Raw genomic sequence first — 17,911 nt, 5'->3', positions numbered from 1 at the left:
ACCCAGCAATGGCCACAGGACTAGAAAAGGTAAGTTTTCATCCAAATTCCAAAGAAGGACCATGCTAAAGGATGTTCAAACTACTGGACAATTATGCTCACTTTCCATGCTACTAAGGTTATGCTCAAAATCCTTCAAGCTAGGTTTCAGTAGTACTTGAATCAAGAACTTCCAGATGAACAAGCAGGGTTTCGAAAAAGCAGTGGAACCAGAGATCAAATTGCCAACATCTGTTGGATCATAGAGAAACCAAGGGAATTTCAGAAAAACATCCACTGCTGCCTCATTGACTACAAGAAAGCCTTTGTGTGGAACGGAACAAACTCCTGAAAATTCTTAAAGAGATGGGAATACCAGACCATCTTACCTATCTCCTAAGAAACCTGTATGCCAGTCAAGAAGCAACAGTTAGAACCTTACTTGAACAATGGACCGGTTCCAAATTGGGAAAAGGAGTACAACAAAGCTATATACTGTTACCTTGTTTATTTAACTTATATGCAGAGTATATCATGCAAAATGCCAGGCTGAATGAGTTACAAACTGGAACCAAGACTGTTGGGAGTAATATTAACAATCTCAAATATTTAGATGATACCACTCTAATGGGAAAAAGTGAAGACAAACTAAACAGCTTCTTGATGAGGGTGAAAGAGAAGAGTGAAAAAGCTGGCTTAAAACTCAACACTAAAAAAACTAAGATCATGGCATCCAGTCACATCACTTCATGGCAAATAGAATGGGGAAAAGTGAAAGTTGTGACAGATTGTCTCTTCTTGGACTCCAAAATCACTGGGGATGCTGACTGCAGACATTAAATTAGAAGACACTTGCTTCTTGGAAAGAAGGCTGTAACAAACAAGCATATTAAAAAGCAAAGACATCACTTTGCTGACCAAGGTCCATATAGTCAAAAATATGGTATTTCCAGTAGTCGAGTAAAGATGTGAGAGTTGGACAATAAAGAAGGCTGAACACCAAAGAATTTGTTTTCGACCTGTGGTGCTGAAGAAGACTCCTGAGAGTCCCTTGGACAGTAAGGAGATCAAAACAATCAATCCTAAAGGAAATCAACCCTGACTATTCATTGGAAGGACTTATGCTGAAGCTCCAATACTTTGGCCACCTGATGCAAACAGCCGACTCACTGGAAAAGACCTTGTTACTGGGAAAGAATGAGGACAGGAGGAGATGGGGGTGACCAAGGATGAGATGGTTGGATGGCATCACCAATTCAACAGATATGAACTTGGGTGAGCTCCAGGAGATGGTGAGGGACAGGGAGGCCTGGCGTGCTACAGTCCAGGAGGTCACAAAAAGTCAGACATGACTTAGCAACTGAACAACAACAAAAAATTACAAATACAAATTAACAAGGGAATAAATTGTACAGGAGGCAGGAAGGAGAGGGAATGTTAAGGAGTAGCTTCTCAGAAGGAGGAGGAGTTTGATTGGTTATGAGAAAGCTCTCAAGCCCTTAAAGATCAGCCTAAAATGTGCAGGTATTGATGGCAGAGAGGAATAGTGGAAGGGATACTAGTTGAAAGAAATCCAAATACAAAGCAGACTTTACTACTTTTTAATTTTGTGACTCAGACTTATTGTTGAACCTCTCTGAGTATTCATTTTCTTCATTCTGAAAAATGGAGCTATTCTGCTACTAGTATTGCCTCATGTAATTGATATGACACTACTGACTCATCATAGACCCTCAATAATAGTTGTATTTCTCTCTCTCCCCCATTCCTTTCTTAAACACACATACACAAACACACAGACTAATCACAATACCTGTTATCACTGGCAATACCCCAATATTTACTATTATATACCTCTGAGGATTTAACTATTTGTATATTTTAAAATTACCATCCATGTCACTTTCAAACCTAGCTCTCCGGCTCTAACCTCTCAGTTTCATGAGCATACTACAGCACGTATTTCTTCTTCTTCCATTACTTGTAATCTGGTAACGTCTCATTCTAGCTAAAATTCGGAAATAAAAAAAGAGTTCATTATTGTCCCCTCTAAGTTCCTGCCCCCAAAAACATTTCCTACAATTCACCAGCCACATACACACATAATGGCAACACTACCAATCCTGTTTTTCTCTTCCCTGCATCCTTGGACAAGTCAGGAAGCAAGCACTCCTTGTTTAACCAGTAATGATAAAAAGAGACATAGACAGAAGCAGGTTCTCCTGGTTTCTCAGTAAGGGTGCTGAGAGTTAACTCCATTCTCAAAACAGCTTCATGTACAGCTCTGATTCTTATTTTTTTCCATATTAGGACAAAGAATGAAGAGGAAAGCAGTGGCACAGGCAGATATTTCTGCTTCTGTGGAAGTCTTCAGACATGACAGAGACTCACCAGGGACTGCTTTGAAGGACTAAGATGTATCCAGGGGATATCTGCATGTGGTTCTTGAGTTGAAAATAGTAATATTTGAATACAAACTAAAAGAACTATGAAGTGTACCATCACTGGCCAAATAAAAATAAAACACCCTCTACCCTCCCTAAAACTACTCCAATCTGTTCCCCGAAAGTTAATGAGACAAAATACTTATTTTCCTAGAAGGAGAATGTCTCTTTAGAAGAGGGACTGCTTAGCCTGGGAAATGCTATGACAGGATGTTACGACAGGCCATGTAGGGTTGTGAGTTTGATCACAAGGAGCATGCTTAAGTAACAAGATAAATGAGTTTCAAAACAATACAGTGGTGCTTTGCTTGTTCTGCTCAGTAAAGTACAGACATTAAAGCCAGAGCTGGAAGAATCAGGCAAGGCTCCACCCACAAGACATACCTTCTCCTTCCAAATGGATCAAGTAGATGGCCACAGGCCATGAAAGCAAAACCATCATAGATATGCTGCTCAGGTGTACGTAGGGAGCTAAGATCTGTGAGAAAATTGAAAAGTCAGCCCGAACACATCTAGATAGACAGGGCTACAACTAAGAATGGTGCTTACCTGCAGTGACAGCCCGATGGTGAGCCACCTTTCTTTCCAGTAAGTTAATAAAATCCATAACAAAAGTGAGAAAAACGGAATCATTAACAAAATCAGGATCTGGGAAAACAAAAAGAATGTCCTGACTTCCATGCAGTAGGCTTTCATCATAACTATCCTTGAGAAATGTATATTTGTTCTCACAATTTCAGTGACCTTATTCCTCATCTCCTTAATCTAACCACCCCTCAGGCCCCCAGTACTACTTGGATTTAATCTTATTGCTGCCAAGCCTAAGTTATGTAGCATGGCTGGAAAAAAAAATTATACAGCTATATGGTCTAATGTATTTACTAATTAATTATTTCCACCTCAGCTGGGTCTTCAATACTGCTTGGCATATCTCACCAAGTTTCAACAATGGCCATTTTAAATATTCAATACCACTTTAAGTGACTGAGTAAAATCACAAGTCAACAGTATTTGTAATTGCCTCTTTAACATATGTTTTTCCCAAAGAGACTATAAGCTTATGAGGTCAAGGACAATATTTGGGTAAGATCATTTTCTCTCTGTCTTTAAGAGGCAGTGTCTCACTTCCTGACACACAGTAGTCATTCAGCAATTATCTGTTGGACAGATTTTAAAAATCTACTATTCATTTTATAGCGAAAGAACACTGAAACCAAGAAAAACAAGAACCAAGAACACTGAAAAGTAAGAAGACACAATTTTAACTTGTTCCCCTTCAAATGTAGTTTTCCTACATCTGTGGTACCCTCTAGAGACTTCTGTACCTATGAAAGCAACTGAATCCATGATCAAACCTCACAAAATAATTCCAGGCCTTGCTGCCTGCAAAGGTTAATTTTTGAAATTCCAGCTGAGTTATTTCAAATCCTGAAAGATGATGTTGTTAAAGTGCTACACTCAATATGCCAGCAAATTTGGAAAACACAGCAGTGGCAAAGGACTTGGAAAAAGTCAGTTTTCATTCCAACAAAAAAGGGCAATGCAAACGAATATTCAAACTACCACACAACTGGACTCATTTCACATGCTAGCAAGGTAAAGCTCAAAATCCTTTTAGCTAGGCTTCAACAGTATGTGACCCAAGAACTTCCAGATGTACAAGCTGGATTTAGAAAAGGCAGAAGAACCAGAGATCAAATTGCCAACATCTGTTGGATCATAGAAAAAGCAAGGGAATCCCAGAAAAACATCTACTTCTGCTTCATTGACTATGCTAAAGCTTTTGACTGTGTGGATCACAACAAACTGTGGAAAATTTTTAAAGAGATGGGAATACCAGACCACCTTACCTGTCTCCTGAGAAACCTGTATGCAGGTCAAACAGCAACAGTTAGAACCTTACATGGAACAGCAGATTGGTTCCAAACTGGGAAAGGAGTATGTCAATGCTGTATATTGCAACCCTGCTTATTTAACTTATATGCAGAGTACATTATGCAAAATGCCAGGCTTGATGAAGCTCAAGCTGGAGTCAAGGTTGCAGAGAGAAATATCAACAACCTCAGATATGCAGATGACACCACTCTAATAGAAGAAACCCAAGACAAACTTTAGAGCCTCTTGACGACAGTGAAAGAGGAGATTGAAAAAGCAGACTTAAAACTCAGCATTCAAAAAACTAACCTCTTGGCATCTGGTCCCATCACTTCATGTCAAACAGATGGGGAAAAAAAGGAAACAGTGACAGACTTTATTTTCTTGGGCTCCAAAATTACTGCAGATGGTGACTGGAGCCACAAAATTAAAAGACACTTGCTCCTTGGAAGGAAAGCTATGACAAACCTAGACAGTGTATTAAAAAGCAGAGGCATCACTTTGTTGACAAAGGTCCGTCTAGCTAAAGCTACAGTTTTTCCAGCAGTCATATATGGATGTGAGAGTTGGACCATAAACAAGGCTGAGCACCAAGTATTGATGCTTTTCAACTGTGGTGCTGGAAAGGACTCCTGAGAGTCCCTTGAACAGAAAGGAAATCAAACCAGTCAATCCTCAAGGAAATCAATCCTGAATATTTTTGGAAGGACTGATGCTGAAGCTGAAGCTCCGATACTTTGGTCACCTGATGCAAAGAGTCAACTTACTGGAAAAGACTCTGATGCTAGGAAAGACTGAGGACAGAAGAATTTGGCCACAGAGGATGAGATTGTTGGATGGCATAATCGACTCAATTAAGATGAGTTTGAGCAAACTCTGGGAGATAGTAAAAGACAGGGAAGCCTGGTGTGTGGCAGTCCATGGGGTTGCAACTGAACAAAAACAAAGGAAGAAATATTTCAATTGTAACCAACTCTTCCTGAGAATAAAGAGGAAATTCTCTCTAAATTGTTTTTTGAAGCCAACAAAAACACTGATACTCAAACTGAACAAGACAATTACAGGAAACAAAACCTACAGTCCAATCTCTTCTATACATAGACACAAATAGATGTGAAAATTTGGGGAAAAAAACTGTTAGCAGACCAAATGCCTCATAACACAAATATTTAATAGACAAATCAGACTCAACATGAATTTCATGTGATTCTGTGATCTTACTCAACACTAAGCTTTACTAATGATTTAAGGGAACTGACAATTATAAGGTACAAACAGTTTCCTTTAGATAAATCTGACTGTCAAATGTCAAAAAAGGTCTTTCCTTTCCTGTATTAGGATACATGCTCTGGTCTGGGACTTAAAGCATGAGGTGTGTTTTGAGCAAAGTATGAGAAAACATTTTTCTACAGAAGAAGTCTTTTGCATCATGGTGCATCCTTTTCTTATATATTCCATTAACTATACAACTCCAGCCAGCCATGTCTCTCACCCTATAAATCTATAACTTCAAGGTTTATTTATTACAAGCAACCTAGATATACAGGTTAGAAGCTGCTAGAAATTTTCATAGATAAGGACTCACCATTATCTTTTGGCTAGTTAAAATGTCTAGTACATTTATACATGTTTTGATGTGAAGGCTCGGTTATTAGCTATTTAAGAAGTTTTGATTGAGGTCATTAATTGTTCTTTGAGCATGCCTAGGTAGAAGAGAATGCACTATAGGCCTGGTGCTCTTTCCATCTAGGTTTGTTCTTTGTACGTTGAAACTCCAAGCCCTAAAGAAATTCCCTTGCCAGGGAGATTTGAAAGCCAAGGGTTGAAAGGCCCAACCAAGTTAGTCATCTTCTAAGGGTATTCCAACTCTTCTAATACCCAGCTCCACCACTTCTCATTGGCTATGGATTCATAACTGGAATTAGATCACAGAATATCTCGAGAGATGAAGGCTTCATTAAATATATTGACAAAAAAAATAAAAACCCTGTGTGTGGGAATGAATTCTAAAGGTGCTCACTATACAAGGAGAAAGGAACATAATATTAAATCAGGCTGAATTTATTGATATGGGCTTCCCTTATGGCTCAGCTGGTAAAGAATCTGCCTGCAATGCAGGAGACCTGGGTTTGATCCCTGGGTTGGGAAGATCCCTGGAGAAGGGAAAGGCTACCCACTCCAGTATTCTGGCCTAGAAAATTCCATAGGCTATACATATATAGTCCATGGGGTCGCAAAGAGTTGGACACGACTGAGCGACTTTCACTCACTGTGCACTAACCAGCAATTCTAAGCTCAATATATAAAGTACATATATATTTAGTTATATAGTTATATATAAGTTCAATATATAAGTATCCAGGTATTATGCATCTCTAATTGTTTATTTGAAAACTTCACTCAATAGAAACCCATGCTTAATAAACTGGGATGCCAGCAATTTCTTTGTACTGTATGAAAGAAAGAAGACCATGCAGCACAGTGGATGAGAATCTGCCTAACAATGCAGGGGACATGGGTTTGATCCCTCATCCAGAAAGATTCCACATGCCACTGAGCAACTAAGTTCATGTGCCACAACTAATGAGTCAGTGCTCTAGAGCTGGTAAGCCACAACTACTAACCAATGCTCTATAGCCCATAAGCCACAAGTTCTGAGTCCATGTGGTGCAACTACTTAAGCCTATGTGCCTAGAGTCTGTGCTCCACAAAAACAGAAGCCACCCACAATGAGAAGTCTGTGTACAACAACAAAGAATAGCCCTTGCTTGCCACAACTAGATAAAGCCAGTGTACAGCAAAGAAGACTCAGTGGAGCCAAAAATAACAAATAAAGAAAATTAAATTTATTTCTTTGTGCCAGTACCATACTGTCTTGATGAATATGGCTTTGTAGTACAGCTGAAGTCAGGCAGGTTGATTCCTCCAGTTCCATTCTTCTTTCTCAAGATTGCTTTGGCTATTCGAGGTTTTTTGTATTTCCATACAAATTGTGAAATTATTTGTTCTAGTTCTCTGAAAAATATCATTGTTGATGTTATTCAGTCACTAAGTCGTGTCCAAAACTTTGGTAGCTTGATGGGGATTGCATTGAATCTATATATTGCTTTGGGTAGTATACCCATTTTCACTATATTGGTTCTTCCAATCTATGAACATGGTATATTTCTTCATCTATTTGTGTCCTCTTTGATTTCTTTCACCAATGTTCTATAGTTTTATATATATACAGGTCTTTTGTTTCTTAAGGTAGATATATTCCTAAGTATTTCATTCTTTCCATTGCAATGGTGAATGGAATTGTTTCCTTAATTTCTCTGTTTTCTCATTGTTAGTGTACAGGAATGCAAAGGATTTCTGTGTGCTAATTCTATATCCTGCAACTTTACAATATTCATTGATTAGCTCTAGTAATTTTCTGGGGGAGTCTTTAGGGTTTTCTATGTGGAGAATCATGTCATCTGCAAACAGGAGTTTTACTTCTTCTTTTCCAGTCTGGGTTCCTTTTCTTTCTTTTTCTGCTCTGATTGCTGTGGCCAACACTTCCAAAACTATGTCAAATAGTAGTGGTGAGAGTGGGCACCCTTGTCTTGTTCCTGACTTTAGGGGAAATGCTTTCAATTTTTCACCATTGAGGATAATGTTTGCTCTGGGTTTGTCATATATAGCTTTTATTATGTTGAGGTATGTTCCTTCTATTCCTGCTTTCTGGAGGGTTTTTATCATAAATGGATGTTGGATTTTGTCAAAGGCTTTCTCTGCATCTATTGAGATAATCATATGGTTTTTATCTTTCAATTTGTTAATGTAGTGTAAATTTAAAAAAATTTAAACATTGTTCCCTTTTAAAATAGTATGGAAGAAAAAAATCCAATAATTTATTGACAAAAAAGATATCATTGTTGATGTTATTCAGTCACTAAGTCGTGTCCAAAACTTTGCAACCCCATGGAATGCATCACACCAGACTTCTCTATCCTCCTCTATCTTGAGCAGTTCGTTCAAATTCATGTCCATTCAGTCGGTGATACCATCCAACCATCTCATCCTCTGTAGCCACCCTCTCTGTCTGCCTTCAACAGTTCCCAGTATAAGGGTCATTTCCAAAGAGTCAGCTCTTCACATTAGGTAGCCAAAGTATGGAGCTTCAGGTTAACCATCAGTCCTTCCAAAGAATATTCAGGGTTGATTTCCTTGAGATTGACTGGTTTGATCTCCATGCTGCCCAAGAGACTCCCAAGAGTCTTCTCCAACACCACAATTCACAGGCATCAATTCTTCAGAGCTCAGCCTTGTTTATGGTCCAACTCTCACATCCATATATGACTACTGGAAAAAACATAGTTTTGACTATATGGACCTTAGTTGGCAAAGTGATGCCTCTGCTTTTTAACATGCTGTCTAGGTTTGTCACAGCTTTCCTTCCAAGGAGCAAGCATCTTTTAATTCTGTGGCTGCAGTCACCATCCACAGTGATTTTGGAGCCCAAGAAAATAAAATCTGCCTGTTTCCACTGTTTCCCCATATATTTCCCATGAAGTGGTGGGACCAGAAGCCATATTCTTCACTTTTTGAATGTTGAGTATTAAGCCTGTTTTTCACTCTCCTCTTCTGCCTTCATCAAGAGGCTCTTTAGTTCCTCTTCACTTTTTATCATTGAATTGGTATCATCTGTATATCTGAGGTTGTTGATATTTCTCCCGGCAATCTTGATTTCAGCTTGATTCATCCAGCCCAGCATTTTGCATGATGTACTCTGCATATAAGTTAAATAAGCAAGGTGACAATATACAGTCTTGATGTACTCCCTTCCCAATTTTGAACCAGTCTGTTGTTCCATCTCCAGTTATAACTGTTGCTTCTTGACCTGCATTTGGGTTTCTCAGGGGGCAGATAAGGTGGTCCAGTATTCCCATTTCTTTCACTTCATTGACTATGCCACAGTCTTTGACTGTGCGGATTACAACAAACTGAGAATAATTCTTAAAAAGAAAATGTTGTTGGAATGCTATCACCTATGGTCAGCTAACCCACTCCATATTGTGCCCTACAGGAGGTCTCAGAGGACACAGAAACACACTGGTGAAGAGAGTGTCAGCATCCTTGAAAAGCACTGCAGTGGCCATGCTTTATGCCTGGATAAAGGTGAGAGGTGCTGCCACAGAAACTGGCTTCCTGAGTTCAAAGGCAGTGATGAGATTCTGCTGTGGCAGAGGCCAAGTAGCAGTGCTCACTGCCAGAGGCAAGGTAAGCATGGTTTCTGTAATAGACACAAGCCTGGAATGGTAATCAGAATGGTTTAACCCACAGGGACTCTTGGTAGTGACAAATTGCTCATGGTATCCAAACTCCAAAACCTATGGGAATCTCAGTAACACCTATATGTTCATGCTCCAATTTCCTCTTTCCCTGCATGATCTTATTACTTCAATTTCCATTCTTTCTAACTCTTAAATGTATACTTTCAATTCATACTTCCCTTTTGAATAAGAAGAAAGTTAAGGGGACCACTCAGGGCATTTGACATGTTTCTGCATTTGAGGAAATACAAGGAAAACCATGCCTGAAAAAGTCTATAAATACCAAGAGGCTGTGCTGGAGATGCTCAAGCCCATGGCAGAACTAGACAAGGGAGGTAATGCTGGAAATGAGCTGCATGTCTTCAGATGCTGGGTCAGTAATGCCTGTCTCCTCAGAACAAAAACAGATCCTTTGTACTTTCTTGTGTATTTTTTTCCCTTGTGTATTTTTAAAGGGCTCCAAACTCAGGGAGAATAAAAAAGACACCAGCAGAGAAATTTTAGAGGGTACAGGAAGACAGGCATTGAATCCACCAAGAGTTGCAGTCAAGATCTCAACAGAAGGATCCCTGAAAACACACATGGAAAAATCCATGCAGTAAAGAGCCAAAAATTGCAATTTCTTTGTCCTAATGGAACCAAACCCTCCCTGTGGGACTGTGTTCTTTACCCTATCTCTCCTTCCCCTGAGCCTTACTCTGGAAGAAAGGTAAAAGGATAATCATGTTCTCTTCACCACTGTTGGTTTCCAGGCCTGGGTCATGTGAAATAGGGTAAGGAAAATGTTTCATAAAGTTGGAATTCATACAATGAACTGAAATGTTTAATAATTGAAATGGAATGCCCTTGTAACTATGAAGGACTGGGAAATTAATGGAGCTTGCTCAAGATTTTATGGGGATGGGAATAACAGACACACATAGTAAGTTTAACACAGACTAGTGAGAAAAAATAACATTTGGGTTCAGCATGGTCAGTAAGTCAGTTCCACCTGTTAGAAACTGAATCATTTCAGTTGAAATAGTGTAAGCAGATTTCTTTTTTCTAAGAGAGACAAAGAAAGGGAAGCTCTGTATTTAATACTTCGTGCCAAAGAGTCACATTCAGTCCTTGTCTCGAGTCTCCTTTTGAAGATTCAGATGCCCTACCTTATGATACCAGTGCAGGTGTAGTCGCTGTTTTTCCCAACACAACAAAAGTCCAAGTACCTGAAACAAACAACAACAAAAAAAAAACAGAGGAGAATAATTTGAAATGAAATCACCACGATGCTGCCCAAAACACTGCTGTCAACTCAACATTCCTTTCAGTCCAGCATTACATTCACTTCTCACTACACCTGCTCTTTTCAGCATCAAGGGTTTGTCACACTATTCCTCTCCCTAAAAAACTCTCCCCCTTCCATGCCACCAACCCTTCAAACAATGCTCCATGTCACCACCTACTTGTAACTTTCACCAACAACCCAGAGAGAGTTTATTATCTTCTCTGCAAATTTGTAACAATCACCACACTGATATTCTTCCAGAATTCCTACCAACTTCATTTCCCTGTGCAGGAGCTTATTCCTAGTATTACGCAGAGCTAGTAAGAAGAGATCAGGAGTGAGGGGCCAGCTCTTTGATAGTCTCATTGAATTTCCTTAAATTTTGCTTCCTCTTCTCATCTAATCAAGTTTCTCCTATAAATGTGCCAACGATAAAATAATAATACTGAAATGTTAAAAAAAAAAAAAAAAGCTCTTCTTTGAGGAACCAGTGCCATTGTTACAATTGTTAACCACTGGTGTTAATGTTGGTATTAGTCAATAAATCTTAATTAGATTTGAATCCAAGTCTATGCAATCATCAAGTCAGTGTGGAGATGGAGACTAAAAACTGGAGTCTTTAGATGCTAAGGATATTGAAGAGAGTTTGAGTGCATAAGGAACTCACCTTTTTATCAAAATAATTTTATGGATATGATTTTATTTGTACTTTACCAATGTACAATACAGGTGAGCTGGTTAGCCTATGGAGTATGGTTCTTGCCTCCGGCATGAGAGGTCCTGAGTTCAGGTCCCAGACAAGACCTTGGGCTTCCCTAGTGGCTCAAGACAGTAAAGAACCTGCCTGCAATGTGGGAGACCTGGGTTCAATCCCTGGGCTGGGAAGAGGCCCTGGAAGAGGACAAGGCAATACACTCCAGTATTCTTGCCTGGAGAATCCCAATGGACAGAGGTGCCTGGAGGGCTATAGTCCATGAGGTTGCAAAGAGTTGGACATAACTAAACAACCAACACTTCCACTTTAGGCCCTATAAAATACCACTTCATTAAATATCATTATCAATTGAAGGAAAAGAAACTGAGAATTAGAAGAGTTATGTGACTTTGTTAAGGTTACAAATAACTGAAAGATAAAGAAATGGAAACCTGTTCTTCTCTGTTGCTGCCACTATATCCAAAAAGAGGTAGGATAGAGTAGAAGCTTGTCAAAATACATGACTTACTAGACACTGCAAGTCCATCTTAGAAGTTACCTATACCATTTTATGTTTATTGTGTATGAAGTACAGTTTGGTGGACACATTCTTGCCCCAAGAACATCATTCATCTGCATCTTCCTCATTAAAAACTAATCTCTGTCTACATTTACTCTCCATGCAAAGACTTCCAGAATAATTATCCTAACTAGAAATCTGGTTTACGCTAAATGTCTTGGCCTATTTTTCAGGCCTTGCAAAATCTTTGAAAATCCTATCGCTTTATCCATATTCCACATTATTCTTCATTATACCTTATATGTTAACAGTACTGATTTCTTCTCGAGAAGGAAATGGCAACCTACTCCAGTATTCTTGCCTAGAGAATCCTATGGACAAAGGAGCCTGGCAGGCTACAGTCCATGGGGTTGCAAGAGTGGGACACAACTTAGCGACTAAACCACCACCATCACTGATTCTTCCTTCTTATCTAGTCAAACTCTATGTATGTCTGTCTTACTGACTTTGTCATGATATCCCCATGTTCTGGAACTTTTTTCCTCCATCCCCATAAACACGTCTAAATGTAACATCCCTTCAAGATCCCCCTCCTGTGCCACCTCTTCCAAGAAGCCTCACTTAATCTTCCTGGCTGGAAGTTAACTCTTCCTTCTCAGTAACCAGGTAGAACTTTATTTAGGACCCTCTAATGACAATTATAATGCTCTGTGTTCCTTACTTTTGTCTATGTCCTAATTCCCTACTAGATTCTACACTCATTGAATTAAGGACAACTGTAACTTTATTTCTCATACTTATCTCTGAAGTGCCCTGGATGAAAACAGAAACCAAACGTCTTTGATCTCTGTAACCTAAGTACTTATCACTCATATATTTTGCTGAAAGAAAAATTAATACAAATTTCAACTGATGTGAGGGTTGAGTTCTTTAGTATCAGGGAAGAAATCAATGGAGGCAAGAAATTATAAAACCGGACAAAGGAATACATGTCCTATGTGTAAGTGGGCACTGAAAAACTCTAGTTACCTAAAAGTTAGTCTCCCATAAGCTTTCCAGTTCTGAAGACTCCTCTGCTGCCTGGCCTACATTTCTCAAACTACATGACACTACTCTGTCTGGTGTGAATTTTCCACACTACACAACACTACTATGTCAGGAAACAGGCAGGGTCTCTATTATCTATTACCTAAACACATTTGCTAAAATGTAATTTGCACCTGGATTAGGGGAGTAGCATTTGCACAGCAGAACAGGTTTAACTCACTAGATAACTTCTAAAGCCCAGAAAGACTGATCCTCAAGAGATGAGCTATGAAATGAGTAGTTTAATAAGTAAGTGTATTGCCATGTGAAGACGCAGGTGTCTAAAATGACAACACGGAAAGAATCAGAAAATAAGCCATGAAACATAGGAAGAGAAAAAGGATGTTCTGCCACCCTTTCAAAGGATCAAAGTGAAAAGACACACCCTCTAACAGCACAAGCCTTTTTACCCCTCTATCCCTCCTGCCTAATATTTAAGTGTCTGATGAAAACCCAGACTCTGCTAAGAGTGATCTGAGGGCTCCCAGCACCAACTGGGAACCATACCACAGACAAAGCACCTCATTAGGCTACTCAGGAAGGGAGTGGGAGAAATGGGAAATATTACTCACCAGTAGCAATGTTGTGTAGGTAGCCAGGATCCCAAGGAAACTCAGCAAGACAAGGGACCAAAAGAACCAGACTCCTGTACCTAGGAATATAACCCTGCAAAAATGTGTTTCAATTTCTAAAATAAAGAAGTTAGTAGTATCTCTGTCAAGTATAGGGGATAAGACTGGACTAGATGAGGCATAAGAAAACAGGGGAATAAGAAGAGGAGCAATTTGGGAACAGTTATCCTTTGCAGGTATTTAGCTGAGAAATTTTAATTTTGCTCTACAGACAATCAGGTACATTAATAGGATTCTGTACAACTTGTATGCTTTTTAAAGTGATTTAGAATAAAGACTCAAAAAAACATATACTCTTTAAACAACAATAAAATGCAGAAATTATGGAATGTCAAAAGAGAAGTCATTCTTAAGTTCACTACCTTCATATAGCTAATACATGCCAATTTGGCAGATTCCTTCTCCTTATGAATATGTTCTCTTACATAATAACAAGCCACTATATTAACATCTATACCCTGTGTGAGTGATTTGTAGTCCTCCTTGTTCCTAAAGTAGTTTAAAAGTTAAAACTGCTAATAAAGTGATTTAAGTTAAACAATGTTATAATTATTATAAATATTATATATGTCATAGAATTTATATTCTTCATTTCAAGATAACAGAAATTATTTCCTCTCCTCATGAGACCTAGAGAAATTACGTTTTAATGATACAAAATATAGATTATTGAACATATTACTACATTAAATATAAGAAAAAATTCTCTTTAGTCAGGGGTGAGAAGACATACCAAGAGAAAAAGTTAGACAAGCAGTCAACCTAGCAAGGCTGATCCCAGATCAAGACACTGGGAAGAGTATCCTGTAAAACATGATCTCACAACCAGGAATCAGAAAATGTGTAAGTGATGTTAACAAATTAACCTAATAATGCCAACTAATACAATAACTTGCAAAAAATATAATTAAGATAACAATCAGAAAAGAATAAAAAATATATTCAAGATCTTCAGAGAGATAAAGGACTCATATCCACATAACAAGAATAGAATGTTTATATGCAAGCAGAATAATGATCAAAAAATGAAATACAGGGGGGAAAAACACGTAGGATAGACATAAAGCAGCCTAAAGACAGCCAAAGAATTAATTACACGACTTATCCAGCAGCAAAATTGACTTTATATTCCAAATGAGAAAGAAAAGTTTGGTTTTGCCTTCAATGGGACCTCTATCTTTTCTAATAATTTCTCTAGCCACATTATTTTCTCCCCTCATCAACATAATGGCCTTCTTATCTATTTTCACTCACATGTAAATATTTAATATTAGGTCACTTCCAAATTCTCCCACCAAACAGGTGAAGGTCCCATCTACTTGCTGAGTACTGCTGGCAAAGGAAAAATTGTGGGAGACCTGCAATGTGGAAGATCTGGGTTCAATCCCTGGGTTGAGAAGATCCCCTGGAGAAGGGCATGGCAACCCACTCCAATATTCTTGCCTGGAGGATCCCATGGACAGAGGAGCCTGGCGGGTTAGAGTCCACGGGGTCACAAAGAGTTGGACTGAGTGACAAAGCACAGAGAACTACTAAAAAGAGAACCAATTAAGAATTCTACAAAGGAAAATACAGCAACAAAAATTAAGAATGCAGTGAACAAATTTAATAGCAGGTAAAACACAGTCAAAATAATTTGCTTAGCAAAAAACCAAGTCAGGAGACAAATATCAAGAAGGAAACAGAGACACACAAAAAACATGAAAAGTACAGAAGAAAGGATATGACACGGGAAGAAGAGAAAAAGCCTAACACACATGAAACTAAAGTTTCAAAAGGAGAGGCAGCAGAAAATGGGATGAAGGCTTTGCTGGGGGCTCAGTGGTAAAGATCCACCTGCCAACGCAGAAGACACAGGTTCAACCCTTTATCCGGGAAGATTCCACAGGCTAAGCCCATGAGCCACACTATTGAGCCCACATGCTGCAACTACTAAAGCCCACACATCCTAGAGTCTATGTTCCACAATAGAGAAGCCACCGCAATGAGAAGTCCGTGCACTGGAACTAGAGAATAGCCCCTGCTCATCACAACTAGAAAAAAACCCACATGCAGCAACAGAGACTCAACAGAGCCAAAAATAAATAAGCAGATACTTTAAAAATAGTTTAAAAAATGAAAGATAAAGCCTAAGAATTTTCAAAATGATTAAAAATATTGGATTGGTCTGGGATGATTCAGAGAAGTATTCACTGTTGGGATTAGACCTTATGCTATCACAGAAAATGCTAGAGAAGGTTGTTACATCTGCTCTGATAGTTGATCACTGGATGATGTTTATGCCTCTAATTTAAGTACTAGCATATAAGGTTAACTACTAGTCACATATCTTATGTTCAATGACAGAGAAATGAGATAAGCAAAAATTCATATATATATATCCTTACATATTATATATATTACAAACATACATTTTATTCATATATATATCATTTAAATACACATATATGTGTGTATATATACACACATATATCTGTATGTTGTTGTTCAGTCTCTAAGTGATGTCCAACTCTTTGTGACCCCAAGGACTGCAACATGCCAGGCCTCTCTATCCTTCACTATCTCCTGGAGTTTGCCCAAGTTCATGTCCACTGAATTGGTGATGTCATCCAACCATCTTATCCTCTTGTTGCCCTCTTCTTCTGCCTTCAATCTTTCCCTGCATCAGGGTCTGGGAAATATATATATATATATATATATTATACATAATATATATATATATATTATACATAATATATATCTTTGTTCTCTGGTGTCACTAGTGATGATGTTGTGTTAGACTCTAAGAGGAACATTTTCAGTTAAGGTTACTATTCAGCTGCCTTTAAAGTAGGGAGATTATTCTGGATTATCAGATTGAATCCAGTGTAGTCACATGAGCTCTTAAAATAAGTAAAGAAGGCAGAAAAGGAAGTCAGAGACATGAGAAAGGAGAAATCAGAGAAATTTGAAGCATAAGAAGGAGTTGAAACACCACTGTTAGATTTGAAGATAGAGAAGGTCACAAGCTAGAAGCTGAGAACAACTCCCATCTGACAATCACTAATGAATGAGCACTTCATTTCAACAACCAGAAGAAACTGGATTCTGCCAACAACTTAAACAAACCTGGAAGTGAGTCTCACTCAGAGCCCCAGTTAAAAAGCACAGGCCAGCTAAGCACCTTGAGTACCCAGGTCATACTTCACTTCTGACCAACAAAACTGAGATAAGAAATGTATTCTTTGGTGTCACTCAATTTGTGGTAATTTGCCATGGCAGCCATGGAACTTCCTATGAAACCTACTGTGGCTTTAGGATCAGGGGGAGCTCACTCTTATATTTACACATTCTATTTGATGATGGAGTATTGCTGTGGGGATTCTGAATGATTTTGAGTATGTTTATTGGAGTATACATTCCAGAACTAGAAAAATAACGACAGGGTGGTCTAGGGACCCACTATGCCCAGTGAAGATATGGGTCTGAACCAGAATTCTATCAACTACCTAATACTCAAAAGTTCCTACTCTTACTAAGGAATCATAGCAGCATTTTATATCTCCAGTTATACATTTCAGAAAGTTCACAGTCAGTGTCCAGGAATCCCATAAAAGTATTTCTTCTTCCCCAATGACAAGAAATCTGGTAAATTATTAAAAGTTCTTCTAGGAGAAAACTAGGAGTAAGATTGATACCATACAGTTCTGGCTGCGCAGCAATGTCTTTCACCTTCTGTCAATGCCTTTGCTCCATTCAAGGGCCAATTTACTTGGTAAATAAGTGAAATAAAGAATAGGAAAACAATGACAAAATCAACAAAACTAAAATTTAGTTTTTCAAAAAGATAAGCAAAATGACAAACCTTCACAAGACTAACCAAAAGAAACACCCAAAACAACAACAGCAACAAAACAGCCCTAAACAGACCCAAGAATCAAGATTGCTGGGGAAAATATCAACAACCTCACATATGCAGATGACACCACTTTAATGGCAAAAAGTGAAGAGGAACTAAAGAGTCTCTTGATGAAGGCAAAAGAGGAGAGTGAAAAAGCTGGTTTAAAACACAACATTCAAAAAATGAAGATCATGGCATCTGGTCTTATCACTTCTTGGCAAATAGATGGGGAAAA

General features: G+C 38.5%; 1 protein-coding gene across 7 annotated transcripts in view; it reads right to left on the bottom strand.

Moving 5' to 3' along the window:
- Positions 1 to 17,911, bottom strand: part of LOC110123029 (glycerophosphodiester phosphodiesterase domain-containing protein 4-like) — a 162,815-nt gene that overhangs the window by 64,390 nt on the left and 80,514 nt on the right. For all 7 annotated transcript variants that reach the window (XM_070457264.1, XM_070457266.1, XM_070457265.1 and 4 more), the window contains 5 exons: positions 13,737 to 13,830; positions 10,746 to 10,805; positions 2,972 to 3,070; positions 2,807 to 2,900; positions 1,909 to 1,986 (listed from right to left, as the gene is read on the bottom strand). In XM_070457264.1, the coding sequence (XP_070313365.1) occupies positions 1,909 to 1,986; positions 2,807 to 2,900; positions 2,972 to 3,070; positions 10,746 to 10,805; positions 13,737 to 13,830 (425 nt within the window). The remainder of the gene's footprint in view (positions 1 to 1,908; positions 1,987 to 2,806; positions 2,901 to 2,971; positions 3,071 to 10,745; positions 10,806 to 13,736; positions 13,831 to 17,911) is intronic.

This window comes from Odocoileus virginianus, chromosome 28 (assembly GCF_023699985.2).
Source record: "Odocoileus virginianus isolate 20LAN1187 ecotype Illinois chromosome 28, Ovbor_1.2, whole genome shotgun sequence".
Lineage (NCBI taxonomy): Eukaryota > Metazoa > Chordata > Mammalia > Artiodactyla > Cervidae > Odocoileus > Odocoileus virginianus.
This window is presented reverse-complemented; position numbering and strand designations above follow the sequence as displayed.